Consider the following 20,290-nt stretch of genomic DNA (forward strand, 5'->3'; position numbering starts at 1 on the left):
TGTCTCTAAACAATTAAATTCAATTCAATTTTTTTTTTTTAATTTAAGAAATAAAAAACCTCATTCGTTGACCCTTAAGAATTCCAATGGCGGCCCCTACGCCGTTGGCCTTGCTTGCTTAACCTTCTCTCTCCCTCTCTAGCTAGAGCGTTATATTAAAAAGCCAGCAGCACATACACAAAAAACACACTCTCTCTCTCGTTCTCTAATTCTCTCTCCCTCTCTCTCTCACAAAGTTTTTTAAAAAAAAGAAAAAAAGAAAAAATCTAAGAAGATAAGAAGTAGCAAGCGAAAGCCCAAAAACACACACATAAATAAATAATAATAAAAAAAGGCTGCTAGCTAGCTTGTGATAGAACAAGGGAGAATCAATGATGGAGGAACTGTCTTTGATGGCAATATCTCTGATAGTGATATTGTTTGGTTTGAAGGTTGTAATAATATTATGGTGGAAACCCAGAAAGATTGAAGATCATTTCTCTAAACAAGGAATTAGAGGCCCTCCTTACCATTTCTTCATCGGTAATGTCAAAGAGCTCGTCGCTATGATGTTGAAAGCTTCAGCTCAACCTATGCCTTTCTCTCACAACATTCTTCCAAGAGTCCTCTCTTTCTACCATCATTGGAAGAAAATCTACGGTATGTATATATGTAGACTCTTAGTGATCATATTATATATAAACATAATTATTATTAATAATAATAACGTTATGATCGATGATCATGATGATGGTTTCATTATCTTTTTCTTTCGTATTTTTAGTTTACGGTACTTCTTTTTCAGGCTTTTTGGGTTCACTGAGCTTAGCTGAAATTGCTTGATGTTGAAGTTGTCAAGTTTTTTGGACTGTTGTAGTTTTGCATTTTCCACTTCTTTTTTTTTTCCATCTCTTTCCTTTTTCTACCTTTTTCCCACATTTCATTTAACAAACTAAATTGTTGTTTTCGTAATTTTCAAAATTTTTACATATATCATCATATTTTTTTTTCTAAAACATATATCATCATATATAAAATATATAGTATATATAAGATAATGTCCAAGTATATACACATATATTCATATTTTTACATTGAGAGAATGAACGAACTAATTCGTTTGAGTTTGTTACTAGCATAAGCTTTGAGTTGTCATTTTCTCTGCTTCCTTCATTTTCTTTAATTTCTCTTTATATATATATATATATACTTATTATTATTTTATATATGACACTGTAGGGTCCTACACTATCCATGCTTCTCTGAATCAATGGTTACATATGATGGTTTTTTGCTGTTCCATTTTTTGCAAACTTGATTCTTACCACTTGGAGGTTATGTTATACTGCCTATTTCGTGTAAAAAACATCCGTTTTTTCTTTAATCCAAGTATTATATCAACTTAATTTCAATATTTTTTTTATGGAACTTAATTTCAATATTGCTAATTACAATTAATTAAACTTTAATTAATTAATCTAGTTTTTTTAATTATTTTTGCAGGAGGTACATTTTTAGTGTGGTTTGGACACACGGTGAGGCTAACAATCTCTGACCCGGAATTGATTAGAGAAATCTTCTCTTCCAAGTCTGAATTCTATGAGAAAAACGAAGTCCACCCACTCGTTAAGCAGCTCGAAGGCGATGGACTCTTGAGCCTCAATGGTGAAAAATGGCATCGCCATAGAAAAATCATCACACCCAATTTCCATATGGAAAATCTTAAAGTAAGGTTTTTTTTAAAAATAATAATAATAATAATAATAAATTATTACTAATTCATAACCATTAATTAATTAATTAATTAATTTTTTATTTTATTTTTGTAAGTTATTGGTACCGGTTGTGGCAAAGAGCGTGACTAATATGCTGGAGAAATGGTCAACGATGTCTTGCAAAGGCGGCACGGTAGAAATTGAAGTCTCCGAATGGTTTCAATTGCTGACGGAAGATGTGATCACGAGAACCGTTTTTGGGAGTAGCTACGAAGATGGCAAAACCATATTTAAACTCCAAGCTCAACAAATGGTTTTAGCGGCCGAATCTTTCCAAAATGTCTTCATTCCCGGATATAGGTATAAATAAATTCCTTCTCCAATTACTAATTGATTAATTAATTGTCACACAATTTTTGAATTTATTATAAGATGATCATATTTTATATGGATTTCAGGTTCATGCCGACAAGGCGGAACATGAGTTCTTGGAAATTAGACAAGGAAATTAGGGCGTCGTTAACGAAATTGATCGATCGAAGGAGGGAGAGCGTCAACAATGATAACGATAATAATGTTATAAGTAGTAACGGTACTAGCCCGAAGGATTTGCTAGGATTAATGATACAAGCATCGAATTCAAGCCAACGAGAAGACGATCATGAGATTATTAATTCATCTTGTGGTGTGACATACAATGACATAGTCGAAGAGTGCAAGAGCTTTTTCTTTGCAGGCAAACAGACCACATCGAACCTGCTGACGTGGACTACAGTGTTGCTCGCGATGCACCCACAATGGCAGGTGCTAGCACGTGATGAGGTCCTCAGGGTGTGTGGATCACGTGACATACCAACTAAAGATGACATTGCAAAGCTTAAGATGGTAATTAAAACCCTCTTCTCCCCCTCCTATTAATTATATTTAATTTAATGTTTGATTAAGACAAAGAAAATCATGCTTCGTCTCTAGTTAGTACCTCTTAGCTGTCCCCTCTAATTATCTTCTGTCCACATTATTGGCGTTATGTCTTTAGGGGGTAATTCTGTCCTTTCCTACTTGGCATATACAGATGTCCTAAGCTGCTGTTATCTGATCTCATCTAACCCCGTAATTAATTAATATAAACTACTGATTAAAAAAAAAAAAATTAATACTCCCTCCGTCTCAAGATGTAAATTTTTCAATATAAATTATATATAAAAATTTGCATCTATTTTGAGACGAAAGTAGTATAAACTAATTATTTTTATGGGAATTAATAAGTGACAGTGTTCATAGACTTGTACAATTCATTATTTGTATTTGCATTTTAGTCTATATACAAAGAAAAAAATATGTTTTCGTGTCTCATATGGTTTTGATTTGGCGTGCAGCTGAGTATGATAGTGAACGAGTCACTCCGTTTATACCCACCGACTGTGGCAACGATCAGAACAAGTAAAGTCGACGTGGAGCTTGGAGGATACAAGATTCCACGTGGGACCGAACTTTTGATACCAATCTTAGCCGTCCATCACGATACGGCGATATGGGGAAACGACGCAAATGAATTCAATCCGGGCCGTTTCTCCGAGGGTGTCTCTCGCGCATCTAAACATCCACTCGGGTTCATTCCATTTGGACTCGGTGCACGCGCATGTATTGGACAAAATCTCGCCATCTTGCAAGCAAAGTTGACGATGGCAATTATACTTCAACGCTTCTCGTTTAAGTTGGCCCCCACTTATCAACACGCACCAACGGTCTTGATGCTGCTATACCCTCAATACGGTGCTCCAATCACCTTCCAAAAACTAGAACAACAACAACATCCAGATCAAGATCGACGGTCATAAATCATCCACCTCCTCATATGTACCTATCCTTCGTGTGTGAATGTGTGCACGCTAGCTAGCCTCCCCAAAAAAAAAAATGGAAATGACGAAAATACGCCGTCAGCATTTCCCATCTTTTCCGTTGCCCAATTATAGGATTGTAGAAGAGATTTTTTCTTCGCAAAAGAAAATATCGCTAGATGACATCTGACTATTTTCCAGAAATAGCCTTATATCACCGCTGACCCATGATCTTGCTCCTATTTTACATTCAACCCCCCAAAATATTTTTCTTTGTCTTGTTAACCCTGACTTTGGTTTCTTGTTCCATATAAGTGTTGGCTTGCAAGGTTAATTTATCTTAGGCCTTAATTAGGATTTTCAGTAAATGGCTAACAGCTAGGGAGTCACTCTCTCCATATGTATGTACGTAATGTATATTTATTTATTTATTTCCATAAAAGTTTTGTAATATCCCGCATTCATGAATTTCAATTGATTGGTTGTTGGTATTACAAGGCAGAGAGCTTTATCTACCTTTAAAAATTAATAATTTAAATATATTATATAAAAAATATTTATATTAAATATTATTAAATTTATGTCAAATATTATATAAAATATAATTATTTTTAATTTTATATTAATTATAATTATTTTGATTTTATTTTAAAATCTATAATTTTAAAATTAAAAATTTATTTTATTTGCAAAAAAATAAATATAATAAAAAGTAAAAATTATATATTAAAATTAGATTTCATAATAAAATTTATAATTACATTTAATCAATTTAATTATTTTTATTTTTTAAAAAATAAGATATGTTCATTTTAATTAGAATAGGAAAAAAATATAACGGATTTTAATTAGGAATAATAGTTTAATAAAAAATTAAAAAAATTAATATATATTATAATTTGATTAGGAATCAATTTTTTAATAATATATCCGTTTGAATAGAAAAAAAGAAGACATGTCTGTTTTAATTATAAATAGGAAAAAAGAATATAATAATTTTCAATTAGAAAAATTTATTAATAGTTTGAATAAGATACGCCCGTTTTAATTAAGAATATGGAAAAAAATATAGCGGATTTTTATTAGGAATAATACCTTGATAAAAAAATTAGAAAAAATAATATATATTATAATTTTATTAGGAATAATTTTTTTAATAATATGTCCGTTTGAATATGAAAAAAAAAAAGACATGCCCATTTTAATTAGAAATAATAAAAAAAAGAATATAATGAATTTTAATTACCACAAATTGTTTAATAATAAAATTAAAAAAATATATATATATATAATTGTATTATAATTTTATTAGGAATAATTTTTTAAATAATAGATAAGAAATTTATGAGGAATAAAATTATTATATTAGGAAAAAATAATTGGTAAAATTTTATTAGGAATCATTATATTTTTATTGTGTTTTGATATCTAATTAGAATTGGAAAAAATAATATCATTGACTTAAATTGTAAGTTGAAACCTAATTAAACTCAAATTCTAAATAACATGTGTCAAATTATTATTCATCAATAAAACATCATACGTCGAATTTTGATTTGACAATAAAATTTACAATTGAATTTGCAATTTGAATAAATTATTACAATTGTAACAAATTTAAAAAATCTCGTTCTTGCGTATAAGACAAGTTGGGGTTTAAGGTTCAAAAGCTTATTTAAGCCGTTTACTTTTCTGCCTTTGTAAGGGTACTTCAACTTCATAAGTTAACTAGACCCATTACTTGTGGCATGTGGTATCCGAAAATACGAGTATTAAGTCTGATATTACGATCGACCTCAAGCATATATAGGAAGTTGATATGGCTAAACATTTGGTCAGTAAGGAAATAGTATGTCATAGAAGATAATCTTCTTCTAAATTTCACTACAATTTCTTGCCGTGAAGAACTAAATGTGGGATTTTTATCTGCGACACAATTTGGGAGGTCAGGGAAGCAAAAGTGCATCACAGAGATCGGCCTTTTTTTGTAGTGTCGGTAACAAGTAAAAGAAAAATAATTTTAAATTTACAAAAGAGAAGAGCCAAAATTTGTCGCTTTTTAGATTAAATGAAATTTGGGAAGTTTCTTAAAGTGAAAGGAATATTAATTTCACTTGCCAATGCACTTTCTATGTTATTTCTTGAGTTTCTATTAATGAAATAATAGCTTAATGGTGACCAGTTAAGATTGTGAAACCCCAAAATGCAATAGCAATTGTTTCCTTTTTATACGATTCATGCTAAAATGGCATTGATGCACGCAAGCTTTATCACGTTAATTAATTTATACACATAAAATTTTGTTTTTATTATAGAGCAAGTTAAATAATTAATTTCCAAAAACAAAAAATCACAAGTTACAATCAGTGGTGCTTTAACAAAGACATAATTATTAATTAATTCTTTTAATTTTTTGAAGTATATTTTTTCTCCGTATTCCTTAATTTGCGTAGTAAAATAAGTGTAGTATATTTTACGGAAACATTCCTCAAAACAATTTTTGTGGAGAAATGGAGAATGCATAGAGAAGTTTCCTTGTGTTTTCCGAGGAAGGGAGGCCATTTGATGCATGGTGTCTGCTGCAACAGATTAAACTATGTGATAATCTAATTAAATTAAAAGATATGCACCCAAATCTATATATAATCTCATTTGAGTTGTTAAATAAATAAGAAAAGAGACACATGCTGTGCCCAAAGCAAATGAAATGTTCTTTTGAAGCAAAGGTTACTGTATCCAAACATGCAATTACACTAAAAAAAAAGTCGTAAAAAAATAATAATAAATCAAATTCCCCTTTATGGGGTTTAGGGCTTTGAGTTGTGAGTAGTTTTTTGTATTGCTATTGGGATCTTCTCATGCTAATAAGAAGAGCATTAATTAAGGTCTTGATGGTCCCCAAAAAACATATTATATACTTATTAAGTATACTTTATTACAACTATTAATTCTTCATTTTCACTGCTTTTTTAAAGGGATGAAAGCATGCAAACAAATGTGTTTATCTTGATATCTATAATAATTATGTTTTTTCTTTTCATTTACTATTAAGAATGCAGATATTTAACCATATATGTGAAACATACATACTAATTAAACATATTAAAACTTGTGACACTTTCGAGACAAAAAAAATCATTTTTATTAATTATTTATATATACAAACTAATCACTTAGAGTTCGTTACTCTCTGAATCTAATCCTCACGAAAAAAAAAATATCTAATTATTTGTGATATTTTCGACAATTTTTAATTTTATTAATTTTTAATACAAACTATTCATTAAAATTCATTTCTCTATAAAATCAAATTATAAACCTCACAATAAACAAACTAGCTAATCATTAAAATTAAATCACGTCCTCGTCGAATAGACTATGGCGTTAGTAGAAGCATAAGCCCGCAATACTTGTGACATAACAATTATATGTTCATCTTTAGTTTAATGCAAAACTGAGCATCGTTGGTAAGGTTCTCGATTTCAAAAAAAAAGTTTCTCGATTTCCATGCATCTATACTAATATATTGATGGTGAATACAATATGTTATTTTTTTGACAAATGATATATTATGGATTAAAAAAATAAAAACAGCCCGTGTAATGTACGGATTCTTCGAAAACTAGTTAGGTCTAGTGTTCCATCCGTGATAAAGCGTGGTCTCTCATTTTTTTTTTATTTTGTTTTGTACTGTAATTATTTTATTCTAGGCCATATCCTTTTTGTTTTAATTTATTATATTTATGATTAAATAAACTTTTTAAAAATTAATAAAGATTTTATTCTCAATTAATTAATAATTTTTTAAAAATTAAGCACATATATACACTACAGTTCTTTAACAAAATAAAATATTTTAAGGATAGTCGTTTTAAGCCAGAGTCATCCGACATTTTTTAAAATATTTATATAAACTGTAATAGATATTCAAGTCCCTCCTCAAATAGTATAAATATATTTATTATTAAAGAATATTTGCTAAGATATTTTGTTTATAATTTTATCAAGTCAATTTTAATAGGTTTTGATAGATTCCAACCATATATAATTTTAAAAATTCACGGTGCAATAATAACTTTTCAAAATATTATATATATATATATATATACACATACATACATAAAAGTTATGTTCGATTGAATACAACTCAAATAAACCTATACGGTTTAATCTTAACGTTTTTCTTAATCATTCTAACTTTCAAATTCTAGATTTATTGTTGTTCGACCACCTAACATACGATCTCATCACATCCATCCTTGAGTGAAATCAATATCTTAAGAATAAAAATCTCAACTCTCATCGATATTCAATATATGCCTCAATGATAAAAATCTCGGGATCCGCAGTACCGTTAGCTACAATTTTCATACTGAAATAGGATATATGCATTGATATATAAGCTAAGTAAACTTTAAATTCACTTAGTTCACTACCGAGGAAAGAATACGATCGGTTTGCTAATAATATTAATTAAATGACAATATGAGCCAAATTTTAGACATATATAGGACGAGAATATTTCAAGAAATATAAACCAAATTGCATAAAAACAAGAGTATATTGTCAAATAGGCGGAAAGTATACATATATATATATATTACATGAGACAACTCCTTTTAATGATTTTTGATTAGTTCGATCTAGCTAGTAGTGATTTTTTTAAGGAAAAATGTTTTCAGGGATTCTGAACTTTTCAAAAGTTAACAACTAGCTCCTTAAACCGGATCTTTAAATTTGTATAAATATAATTATGAAGTTCTTTACGTTAAATTTCCGTCAATATTGTTGACATGAAAATTTATGTGGCAAAATTTCTACCAACTATCGAGTCTTTTATCCAAGTCAGCGCCTAATGAACAAAGACGAACAGATAACCGAAACGAACCAGGTTAACCAAATTAAACCATTTGAACTTTTAATTAAACCGGTTCAACCCACGAAAATTCCGGTTGAACCAATTATCCCTCAAGCTTCTTCTTCTTCAAAGGACTTCATGAAACCCGATTTACCATCTTCTTGTTCTCCACCATAACATCAATTTCACTCCTGCAAATTTCAGTTGACGATGAATATATCTCTCTCTGTTCCTCTCTCTCTCCCTGACGAACTTGCTTGACTTGTTTAATGCTGGGTCTTTTTCTCTTCTTTCCAACAGAACTTGATGAAAAAATAAACTAGAGTCGAGATTAATTGATGTGTAATGGCATACTCTTTACTCTCTTAATTTCTTTCTTGTTGTGTAATGTGTAGTGGCAGAGTCTTTCTTTGATCAGTTATCATATAACGAATACTTGTGAGATTTCCATTTTGACAAAATTAATTTCAACAAATACAAACCAGATTTCATTCAGAGCTCTTATGGTGTAACCAAATTTCGTGCCTTTAAAGTTAAACCCAGAACATGAATAATTCATTCAATCATCATGTGAATCAGAGAAACAACTGTTTAGTCAAATCCTTAATTTATTTTCCTACAAAAAGTAAGTCGATTGAAATGGATTGAAATCTGTTCTGAAAATTTCGAGAACAATGTTTTGCAAACTCAATCTGTTCTAAAATTGAATCACGATTGAAATGGATTGAAATCCAGAGGAATTTTAGTAATCAACACAGTCGATAGAAATCAAGATCTGGGTTTTCTTTGCGTTGGACAGAGAGTTGAACTTAGGGGAAGTGATGGGGTCTGTGAGAGAAGTGTTCGAGGTGGACGATTTGAGAGGGAAAAGATCCAAGTCGATCTAAAGTGACAGTGCGACGAAGCTGTTTGGTAGAGAAGAGCTGGGCGATTATGGTTTTGGGAGGGAGAGATCGGTTAGAGTGTACAGAAGTGATGTGACGACGGCGGCTATGGAGATTCATCTTTTTCAACGAAGAAGATGAAGATATGGTCCAAACTAGATCTAGTTGACTGTTGATTTGAATTGTGATCTCGAGAGCTAAATCCAAATTTAGAGTTACTTCACTGTTCATGGTCATAGACATTAGACACACCATATTCCGACGAAGCAACGGTTCAACAGAATATTTTGTTGGTTGAACCGATTTAGTTGAGGGTTCAAACTTCAAACGGTTTAATTTAGATTAATCGGTCAGTGTTTGTTGAGTAGACGCTGATCTGAAAAAATTAACTTAATATTCAGTAGAATTTTTGTCACATAAATTGCTATGTCCGTAATATTAACCAGAAATTTAACGTAAAAAACTTGATAGTTATATATTAATAAATTTAAAAATTCAAAAATTAGTAAGTGAAATTTAGATAGTTAATTGTTAGCGTAAAAAAGGTTCAGAGACCCTGAAACCATTTTCCCTCTTTTTAATTGCGTTCTTCGATCTGTGCTTCTGTCCTCAGCATGCATGCCTCTACATCGACATCTAAGCATCGTCTCCCTGCACTACACTAAACGACAAAATTAACATTCTATTGGACCCATCTATTAGAAAAGGTCAATCTCTATTTTATTATTTATTTAATTTTTGCAAGAGCGTATTTTAATTTTAATTCAATATATATAACTAATCCTTGATCCAAATTGTGATATACTCCGTATATGTAGCATATAGTACATCTTCCCGATTTATTTCAAATGTGTTTTATATGAAAATTATGAAAATTATGAATTTAAAAAAAAAATTAATAATAAAAAAATTACAAATCAATCATTTATTTATTACTTTAAATTCATAAATATTTATATAATTAATTAGAATAATTATATTTTTAATTATTAAAATTAATATAAAAATAAAGTTAGAAAGAATAATTTAAATATATATAAATTTTATTAAATGATATTTGAAATAAGTCAAATCGATCAAATTTCATTACCCATCGAGCTACAGAGGGCCAGAGTATATATAGTTTACATATACTATATTTTAATGCATATGCATGTTTTGGAAGAGTACTTATGAGGATGAGGTGGCTACAACAAATTTATTAAGTACTACTTAAACTTGAGGTTTTGGATCAACGTTAGCTTATTTAATTATATATACAGACAAAATTGGGATAGTGATTTCAAATATGCTTAGTTTGTTTTTCTACGCCAAAAGTCTATACTCTATAGCCTTTAATTAAGTTCTAGGATCATTTACAATAATATGTTAGTACAATATAAATAAGGACACTAAAAAGAAGTTACAAAACGATGTTAGTAAATTATAAGTTCTCGAGCGATGAAGCTAAAAAAAGTGCATATATATATTTAAGTATGTTTAAGCTTCTAGCCCCTGTTTATTCATCCATAAATTTGTATTAAATTTGTAATATATATATATATATATCAATATGAAAATAAGCTCTCCTTTTCTTTTTTTTGTTTTTTTTTTGTGAGATTAAGAAATTTTTAGAGGAGAGCTCATGACCTAAAAAAACGCGTCCGTCCGAAAATAGATGCAATTTTTTTAATATTAAATGAGTATTATATAAAACACCCAACATGCAAGATCATGTAATAAACTAATGGTATAATTTTTATATAAATCCCTAGTAATAAATGCATAAGGTCTGAGTGTATGCTAGGTAGCTAGCTAGCTTGGAGCATACTTCGCATTATTTAATCTAAGAAAGAATAATTTATATGAACATAATTTAACTTTATACCATATGGTGTCTTATATGTAAATATTTACACTGATGCCTAAGCTATACTGAGTTGGCTTATGTCTGCCCCTTGATTAATGCGACATTGTCTCTGCTCCTAGGGACCAAAATACATAAATGATTAGCCAATACTATATATTTCAACTTCCAATAAATTAAAGAATTACTAATAATTAATGATTCAAAAATTACTCCTGATGAGCAGTACGTATTTAATTTTCTTTTGAGCTTACCTGCCACACATATGATTGATCACTTAGTTAATACTGGTTGTCTCCAATGAACTGGATGGAGCAGTTTGACAGATGTATGTTCTATTTCGAGTCACCAGTTTGTCTACGGACAATTTATGTAGTATATCCCGATTAATTTATAATTAGGTTCACGTAGATCATAAAATATGACCTCTATCATCTTAATTAGAATATATATGTTAATATTTAGTTATCAAATGCACAAGTATTGATCTTATCCATAAACACAACACTTTTATGTATGTGAATTTCTTTTTTGTATAAGAAACAAGCTTACTATGTCATTAAGGTAAGTTGCATAAATTTTAAAATCAAACTACAAGTTAAGTTAATGTATCGAGATCAAGATGATATATACTATATCTGTTTCACAATACTTAATGTTTTAGATTAAAATAACATGATATAATTAATAAAAAAATAAAGGATATTTTGTGGAAAAAATATTTTTTAATAAACTTCATCAGATTGAACAAAACATAATGCATAGATTAATAATGTATTTTCTATAAATATAGAATAGCTATCTTTTATTAATTATATAATGTCATTTAAACTCAAAACACCATCTATTATGAAATGGATGGAATAGTTAATTTAATTAGGTTGTAGTATATTTTCTAGGGTGTGAATTTAACTTTTTCAGACAAAATATAAGATAAAATGACGATTGAGGTTGACAAATTAGCTATAGAGTGTAATTAGTGGGGACCGAAGCCAGAAGGAGCAGGATCCCATTCCCATCCCCTAAAATGTTTTCGGGGCATGATCACATGGGAGTACCAATCATGAAATGTTGCAAATGAGACAATGGCAGAGGATTTGGTGGAGGCCACTTTAATGCCACAACTCATTTCTAATATTGTAGCCTACTCTCGTCCATCTCAACAAATTACTCTTGTTCCTCTCTTCTTCTTCTCAACTCTCTATATAATTTTCTTTTATTTTATTTTTAAAATAATTAACAATTAAATTGAACAATAAAAACTGAGAACAAAGATAGTGATACATTGGTACGTTGTTGGTGATTCTAGTGACAATCCCATCTGTGACCTCTCCCTTTTATTTAATGCCACTTCCCCCAAGTAATTTATTACTTGAACAAATTACTACATACAAATATTTTTAAGTGATACCAATGTTGACTTTGCGAGTTTAATTATTTCCTTCTTTAAGGATTTGTCTCAAAATTCAAAATACATGTATTTCGAGACGGAGATAGTATATAAGAACGTTTCAAAGTATCTGCTAATTACGGATCATTATGGTCATTCTTGTAGCTAGCTAGGGCATCATGATTCTCGATCTCTTACTGGTCGATCCACAGTAACTAATAAAATGCTTTCAGGTGTAGTTTTTTTTTTTTTTTTTTTTTTCAGTCCCAAGCTTCAAATATGAGACTTTTTTGGTCGATATGTACATCATGTAACAGACTATTTGAATCAATTATCATTAACTTAGACTTATTATCTTTCTTATATACTTTTACCGATTTCTGGATTTCTAGTTGCGGTGTTTGTAATTGATTTTCTTGGCATTTGGCCATGTATACCTTGTTAATTTTGGAATTAAATAAAATAAAAATTATTCATGCTTCTTGTACCTTGTGTCTTGGATTGATATTATCACCATAGATTGTACTCTTTCTAACACTATCATTACAAAGACAAAAAATTATCATTAGTTCGGGAAGGGTTACCCCCACCAATTTACTCATATGCCCCATACCCGGTGTCTGCATTGAAGATTATTTGAGCTAATATATATATATATATATATATAGAGAGAGAGAGAGAGAGAGAGGAGGTGGCAAACAACAAGCAAATGCCAAACCAATAATAAGGCAAAAGCTGTGGAACCAATTGTCCCTAAATTTGAAGGACACAATGCCCTACGAAATTGTACCAAACTAATCCTAATGTTTTGGATTTTGGAAAATAGCTTAAAGGTTAAGGATAAGGTCTTCATTGTCTTGAGTGACAAGTTACCAACCACTTTGTTGGCCTTCTCTCCTAATCCACAAAAACTGTGTGCTTCTTATGATTTTTCTAAAATTAGTGGCGACTTTTTCGAACGATCCAAAAACTTCTGGGCCATTAGGAATTTCTGAAAAGTTCAAGGAAATATTAAGGGCCCATCAATTAATTTGGAATCATTATATATGGGATTTTTGAACTCAATTATATGTGTTTTGGCAACTTTGAACCGTACATATCTAATGATTAACATTCGGTCTCGGGGTTTTTTGTCACGTTTGATGACTCGATTTAGCAATGTAACGTGGAAATTCCATACTGAGATGTAACGTTGATTAACGTATTACGAGGCCCTTTCCCCATGTCTATCTTCTTGATTTTCCTAGACCAACATATTTCCTAGAAGAACCTTGAATAAATTTCATTCTGCAAACATGGAAGAGAAAATCTGGAATAATAGATTACTTGATACAATGTTGTGGCAATTTTAAAGAGATGCATGAACCTACAATGAATATAGCAAGCCTCGTACGTGATGCTTACATCCAAAAAAGATGAAATAAGGGAAAGATTTTAATATATATGCTCATATGCAAAAAAATAATAATGCTGTAAATCTAGCAGGACAAGACTAGAGACAATTATGAAATTTTCCTCTTTTTACGATGAGCTCATATACATCAGGACAATTCTGCGAATTAACCAGAGGCTACTGCTACAAGATCAAATTAAATGTTGAAACTTTTAAAAAGAGATGATTCCAATTTTTCACTGCTTTGTTAAAGTTATTAAAGCATGCCAAGAAAAATGTGATTATATTGATATACAGTATTATTGTCAAAAAAAATATATATTGATATACAGTATATAATAACTAATGTCATAATTTTCTTTAGGTACTTCAGATTTTTATCCATTCGCGATCATATTTCGTGTTACCGACGAGCCAATTGAATTTATGTTATGGACTCAAGTTCCTTATTGTTTTATCCAAGGAAATGAGTATGCGTACACGCAAGTTAGATACGACCCTCGTTGGAATTCGAAATTGAGAGAGGTCCAAAAATCGTCTACTAGTTGAGACTGGTCAGTAAGGCTCCCCTCATGATCGTAGATCAAGGGCGCGTTGTCGAAAAAATACCTATGTGTACGTACTCTTGTCGAGAAGAGAATAGAGTTTGTGTAAGTGTGTATTACGAATGCTTAGAGCTTAGAGAGTATAGGAACATGTTACCAATGGTGTTTATATAGTCATTGGGTGGTGCCAATAAGACCTAATTGTCCCCGAAATTCCTAATTGAAATAGGTTTTCTATTCTATACAAAGCAGTTTGGAACCCAAACAGAGCTCCGATCGAGCCCCGTTGGGCTGGCTTTTGATCGGGCGTTCACGATTGGTCTACGCTAGTCCTCAGCCAATTCTCCCTATCACTTATCTTTGTTCGGACAACATGAATCCGTTAGTACGTAAAATGTTTATCAAGATCAAAACGCTTATTCTACTTCATTCATTCACAGCATAAAATATTATTAGCGCAGGTTGATTGGGTGTGAAAAGATTCTATGTCAAAGTGTTTGTGCTTAAAAGGAAAACATTTCCAACAACATGCTTTTCACGTAAAGTGTTGTGAAACGTTACTCATTGCTTTCTCATAATGATTTTCTAAAGTGTGACTTTTTCCAATGATCCAAAATGTTTTGGACCAGAATTTTAAAAGGAAAAATCTACGAATGAAATCAGAGAAATGATATTCATATCAAATTTTATATATAAATTATGACGTGACTGTCTCCGGGTAATGTTGTCATTAATTTTTATAATATCATTCTTGATATTATAAAAATTAATGACATTATAAAGACACAACATTAGACTAATGACATTATAAAGACCACTAACAAGATTACACATAGTTAGTATACAAAATTTTATATGAGTTGCACTTCTCTGCATGAAATCATTATCAGCCCTAAAATCCAAATGGCAAACACAGATTACAGTAATTTTCGATAATAATCAAATTAATTTGTCTCATCGAGTCATCATCCTTATTTACTTTCCAAATATGCTTTATTGGATTTGCAAACTTTCGATTGATGGATTTGTCTTCAGATTAGCTTGTCGATTAGTGATTTATGTTGCGTAATCGAATTTTGGAAAAGGGACTTTTGTTGTGCCAAGTTCATCATTGCATTAGTAAATAGAATACATTACGTAATTAATTGGCTAATAATACAACTGACATAAGTATTATGGATCGACAAAACTAAATACTACCTCCGTTAACATCATTTAAATTGAGACGGACGGAGTACGAAACTAAAATATACTCGCAACTCCGAATGCGTTTCACGGCTTTGTGAAAGTCTTTGGGCCAAAAGCTCAGTTAAACATATGGCCCTTGTTTACAAATAGAATAAATCCAAATTCTTACTTCCAAGTTTGACTTCCTCTTTTTCCAGATAGAAATTCAATTGTGTATTTGTGTTTGAGGATATTAATACTAGATGGGGTGTTTTAAGCTTAGCTATCATATGCATGGGAGTATGTATGGTACAAAAACGGCCATCAAGAATTTTTATCATTCGGCTTCAGAATATCATCTCTCTAGTTGAGCAAGAGAAATAGAAGACGGTTCTATTTTTGTATTGTTTTTATTTTACCATTCTTATTAGCACTTTGTATCAATGGTGGATGATGTGTATTCAATCGTGACTGTATATATTTTTGATATATTTTTGTAATTCATTTTCGATAGCTTGTTTATGGACGATATTTACGTTATCTAGTTTGGAGGATTATAAATTTTTAATAATAATTTCCTCCTCTATAAAAGGAAAAATCTAACAAACAACCACAAAATCATGTTCCTTCCGTAGTTAAATAGATGATGTTTTGTTTTTTTAAATTCATTTAAAAATAAATGTATCTAGATAGTACTACCTCCATGTACAAATAGATGGCGCTTTTATGATTTTTTTTGTTTTTAAATAATTGACGTTTTGAAAATATTAATGTATTATTTTCCACTTTTACCTCTTCGCCAACTTTATTCCACTTACAATTAATAATTTAATTAAAAAAATAAAAAATATTATTATAAAATAAGAATAATTTATATATTGGATTAATGATATTCGCATATGGAGCGGTTGGCAGCGGTCGGTTTTAAGATCAAACCGAACCGAATTAATTTTAATCGGTTTTTGAAAATCAAAACTTTCGATCTGTTTTTATTAGAACGGTCGGTGTCAGTCCGTTCACCAAATAACCGAATTTAAAAAAAAAAAAAAAAACTCTTTGACTTTCAACGTTTGTTACAAACAAAAATAAATCAGATAACTATAGTAGCCACTACTACATGAATTGAATAGCAATATATCAAAAGAACATCCAACAGAATTCAAATTTTAATTGCAGTACAAATGAAAACGAACTAATAAGGAATAGGATAATGTTAAAAATAGTGATTAAGATAAAATTATCCTACCTTTCGTTTATAGAATAGAAAAATTGGATAAAATTATTTTTATGCAATAGAATATTTGGTTTATCGGATTAGGAGGACGGATAAGATGCATTTCACTAAAATACCTTTGCATACACCACGTGATCTTGAATGAATTGGCTTCTTCATTTTTAAGTCTAAATCTCTCAGAGCATATATTAGAGGATAATTAGTACCTATAATAATGAAGTTGCAAACATTTTGAATAGAATTTAAAAGTGAAATTCAAAAATTCAAGTCACAAAATTAAATAACAATAAAGCCTGTGTTATTCTCAAAAAAAAATAAAAAATAGATAACCTGAGTTAATAAGAAGTGTAATCTCAATAACATATATATATATATATATATTCGAGTACATGATTTAAATTTACGATGAAAAACTAATATAATTTGTAAGGAATCACAAGGAATTTCCAGATGCCCTCCTTCCTCCATTGCAAACACCAGCAAAACCACATTTTCCATTTTTCTGCTTCAATACCTACGAACAATAACAACCACAAAACTAATACTAAGACGACATCTTAACGAATTTTCAGATACTCAGACCAAATATCTGTAGATATTTTTTTTTTTTATCAGAGGTTTAGCAGAAACATACACCCAACAATGTGATCAAAATACGAGCCCCACTGCAACTCAGAGGATGTCCCCACGATACAGCTCCACCTTGAACATTAATTCTTTTCTGAAACCAAAAATATTTGAGCAAGAAAGAATCGCAATGATATGCTCGTATTTTTCAAACCAAATAAATATCAAACATCTCAATGGCCAAACTCAAAGCAATCAAGATAGATTCTCTACACGCAACGCAACGGTTTTAAAGGAAACAAACACAAACAATCAAGAATAGATTCGAGCTCTAAACGAGTATGACTGCAAAACCACACACCAACATAGAAAACATGAAAGAGATGATGATCACAAGACAAAGTGGGGTTTGAGGCCAACGATATGCATTCCATTGCCAAAACGAAAGTCTTAACAAGCTGATATAAAAAAGATGATGATCACAAGACAAAGTGGGTTCTGATCAAGACACATGAGAAAGGCATACCTTTCTCACAAAAATAGGAGAGTTCCCTACAGGGTCAAAATTAGTTACTTGTCCGTTTTCCACAGGGAAGTACTTTCACAAGACAAGACTGGTTCGTTGAAGCCATCTCGAGATATGTTTGGCATGGGTTTGACAGTGATATGATCTGGCACTAACATCAGTATGTAACTGTATAGATTCACTTCCAAGTAAAAAAAAAAAAACTTAACAAAAATCTAGGGAAATAGTAATTACTGAAACTATACAATGTAAGCATATGCTTACTCTTCTCTTATATCAGCTTGTTGAAGCCATTGCACGAATGCCCAAGGTCGGTTAAGCACTATGTAGCCCTGCAATTGTAAGACATCATATTCAAATTTAAATTGATGGTCTACTAAAGTATATAACAATACTGGGTTAACTTTGTCTTGTACTAGAAACAGCATTAGCAAAATGTTTGTATGCCTGTGGATCAACAAAATCAAAATTTATACCGCCATTCAAACCAAAAGACTTACGTAAAAACAGTTTTTGTCTTTGAACATCACGAACACATTCCACTCCTGTTCTAAAATAAACATTGCCTTGCTGGTTATCATTTGTTCCACATCCATAAATGGAATCATCACCTTCCGAATGCTCATACATTGACGATCCCTCGTCGTCTCCTCCCTCAACCTTGCCTAAACCAAACTGCAACTCCTTTTGGTTTTCTTCACCATTCCTGCTAAACAATGCATGCAGCTTTTTCAATAACACCGACTTCTTCAACTCCAGAGCAAGTGGCGTCCCATGATCGCTATCCTCAATAGATCTCGCTTTGATCGGCTTAGAGTTCAAGCCATATCTAGAACTCGGTTGATGGGCTCCCTCATCTTTTACATACAACTTCAAACCACCATTTCCACTACAACGCAATTACTTTTGGAAAATTATATTTTTCGATTTGCTCCTAGACTACTGAAACTGTCTAAACTACTGCTATCTTCAACTATACTCAGATTCGATCAATACACAAACTAATACGTACCAATTGAACCAAATTCGAAATCAAATTTGAAAACTAATTAGGAAAATGACCCAAATTCGGAATCTAAGCTGTCATTATAATACGTACCAATTGAGCTTCTACACAAACTTGGCGTACCCAAGACTGAATTGGCGCCGAGAAGAGATCCAATCAAATTCGAAGGCAAACCTCAATCATACTGGTGGAGTCAGCCGAGCGGAGATCCGGCATAGTGATGGCACAGTGAGTGATGATTGTGGATGGAGCCGAGCGATCGACGACGAAGGAAGAGAGGAAGAAGACGAGAGAGGAAGAGGTCGATAGATATGAAAAAAAGGTATTTTAAAGGAAATATAGGAATTATTTAGGGGTAAAATCGCAACATGTTTTTGTAAGCCTATCCGACGCCGTCGGATTACTTAAGAAGGCCACTCCCCCTCTCATAGGCTAATCGGACATTAGGCGGATAACAGGTGGATAAGGATTGACCTATCATGTCAGCCAAATGCAGGATAAAGCATCAATCGGATAAACTTTTCCTATCCGGTCTCTTATCCAGCGAACCAAACGGACCCTAAACTTTCAAAATCCGTAATTTTTTCGTATTTCCCTTCTCCGGCGAACAGGAACGGATGACGAGCTGGCGATTGAGCATCAGTCTCTCTTGTAAGTCCTCTTCATTTCTTCAATTCGTAGATCATGGAGTGGGTTAATTGAACTTCCCACAAGATTGAATCTTAAGATTGTAGGACTTGAGAGTTATATCTTAATATGAGAAAAGAGAGTTGAGAACGAGAGTGAGAGCAGAGAGAAAGAGAGAGGGCGAGCCGCGAGAGAGAGGCTGTTTGTGTCGGTAGGTGAATGCACAATATTAGTGTGGCCGAAGAAGGGAGAAGTAGTAGTGTATAATTTTAGGGCTGGGCTTTTTTTTTGAATTCAGGCCTGACCATATAAAAGAGACGAGTTATATCGTACGCAATAATGTAATATTCGGTTTGCCGGTCGGTTTCGGTTTTCAACCGAACCGAAAACCGAAACTCTAAAATTTCTGAAACCGAAACCGACTTAAACTAACCGATTAAACCAAAAATTCGGTCGGTTTTGATCATTTTTGCCCACTTTTAGTTATGGGTGAGAAATCTTAAAGTGCCGACTATTTAAATACGGAGAATAATAATAATTCCATACATCAATATAAAAAAATCAAAACAACATATGTTCCATAGAATATGACTACGTAAGCTAAATGATCATTCATTGATAATCATTCATTGATGTTAACTACGTTAGCTAAATGACGATCAGAAGGAATCATACAAAACCATTTTCGTGGGTGAATTAAAATTAAATTTTAGTA

At 31.4% G+C, this 20,290-nt stretch overlaps 1 protein-coding gene across 1 annotated transcript; it reads left to right on the plus strand.

Annotated features, from left to right (window-relative positions):
- Positions 1–374: 374 nt before the first annotated feature.
- Positions 375–3,532, plus strand: LOC139883516 (cytochrome P450 734A1-like). Its single transcript, XM_071867682.1, has 5 exons — positions 375–639; positions 1,483–1,706; positions 1,810–2,054; positions 2,153–2,579; positions 3,071–3,532. The coding sequence occupies exons 1-5, from the start codon at positions 375–377 to the stop codon at positions 3,530–3,532; spliced, it is 1,623 nt and encodes a 540-aa protein (XP_071723783.1).
- The last annotated feature ends 16,758 nt before the right edge of the window (positions 3,533–20,290 follow it).

This window comes from Rutidosis leptorrhynchoides, unplaced genomic scaffold (genome assembly GCF_046630445.1).
Source record: "Rutidosis leptorrhynchoides isolate AG116_Rl617_1_P2 unplaced genomic scaffold, CSIRO_AGI_Rlap_v1 contig41, whole genome shotgun sequence".
Classification (NCBI taxonomy): domain Eukaryota; kingdom Viridiplantae; phylum Streptophyta; class Magnoliopsida; order Asterales; family Asteraceae; genus Rutidosis; species Rutidosis leptorrhynchoides.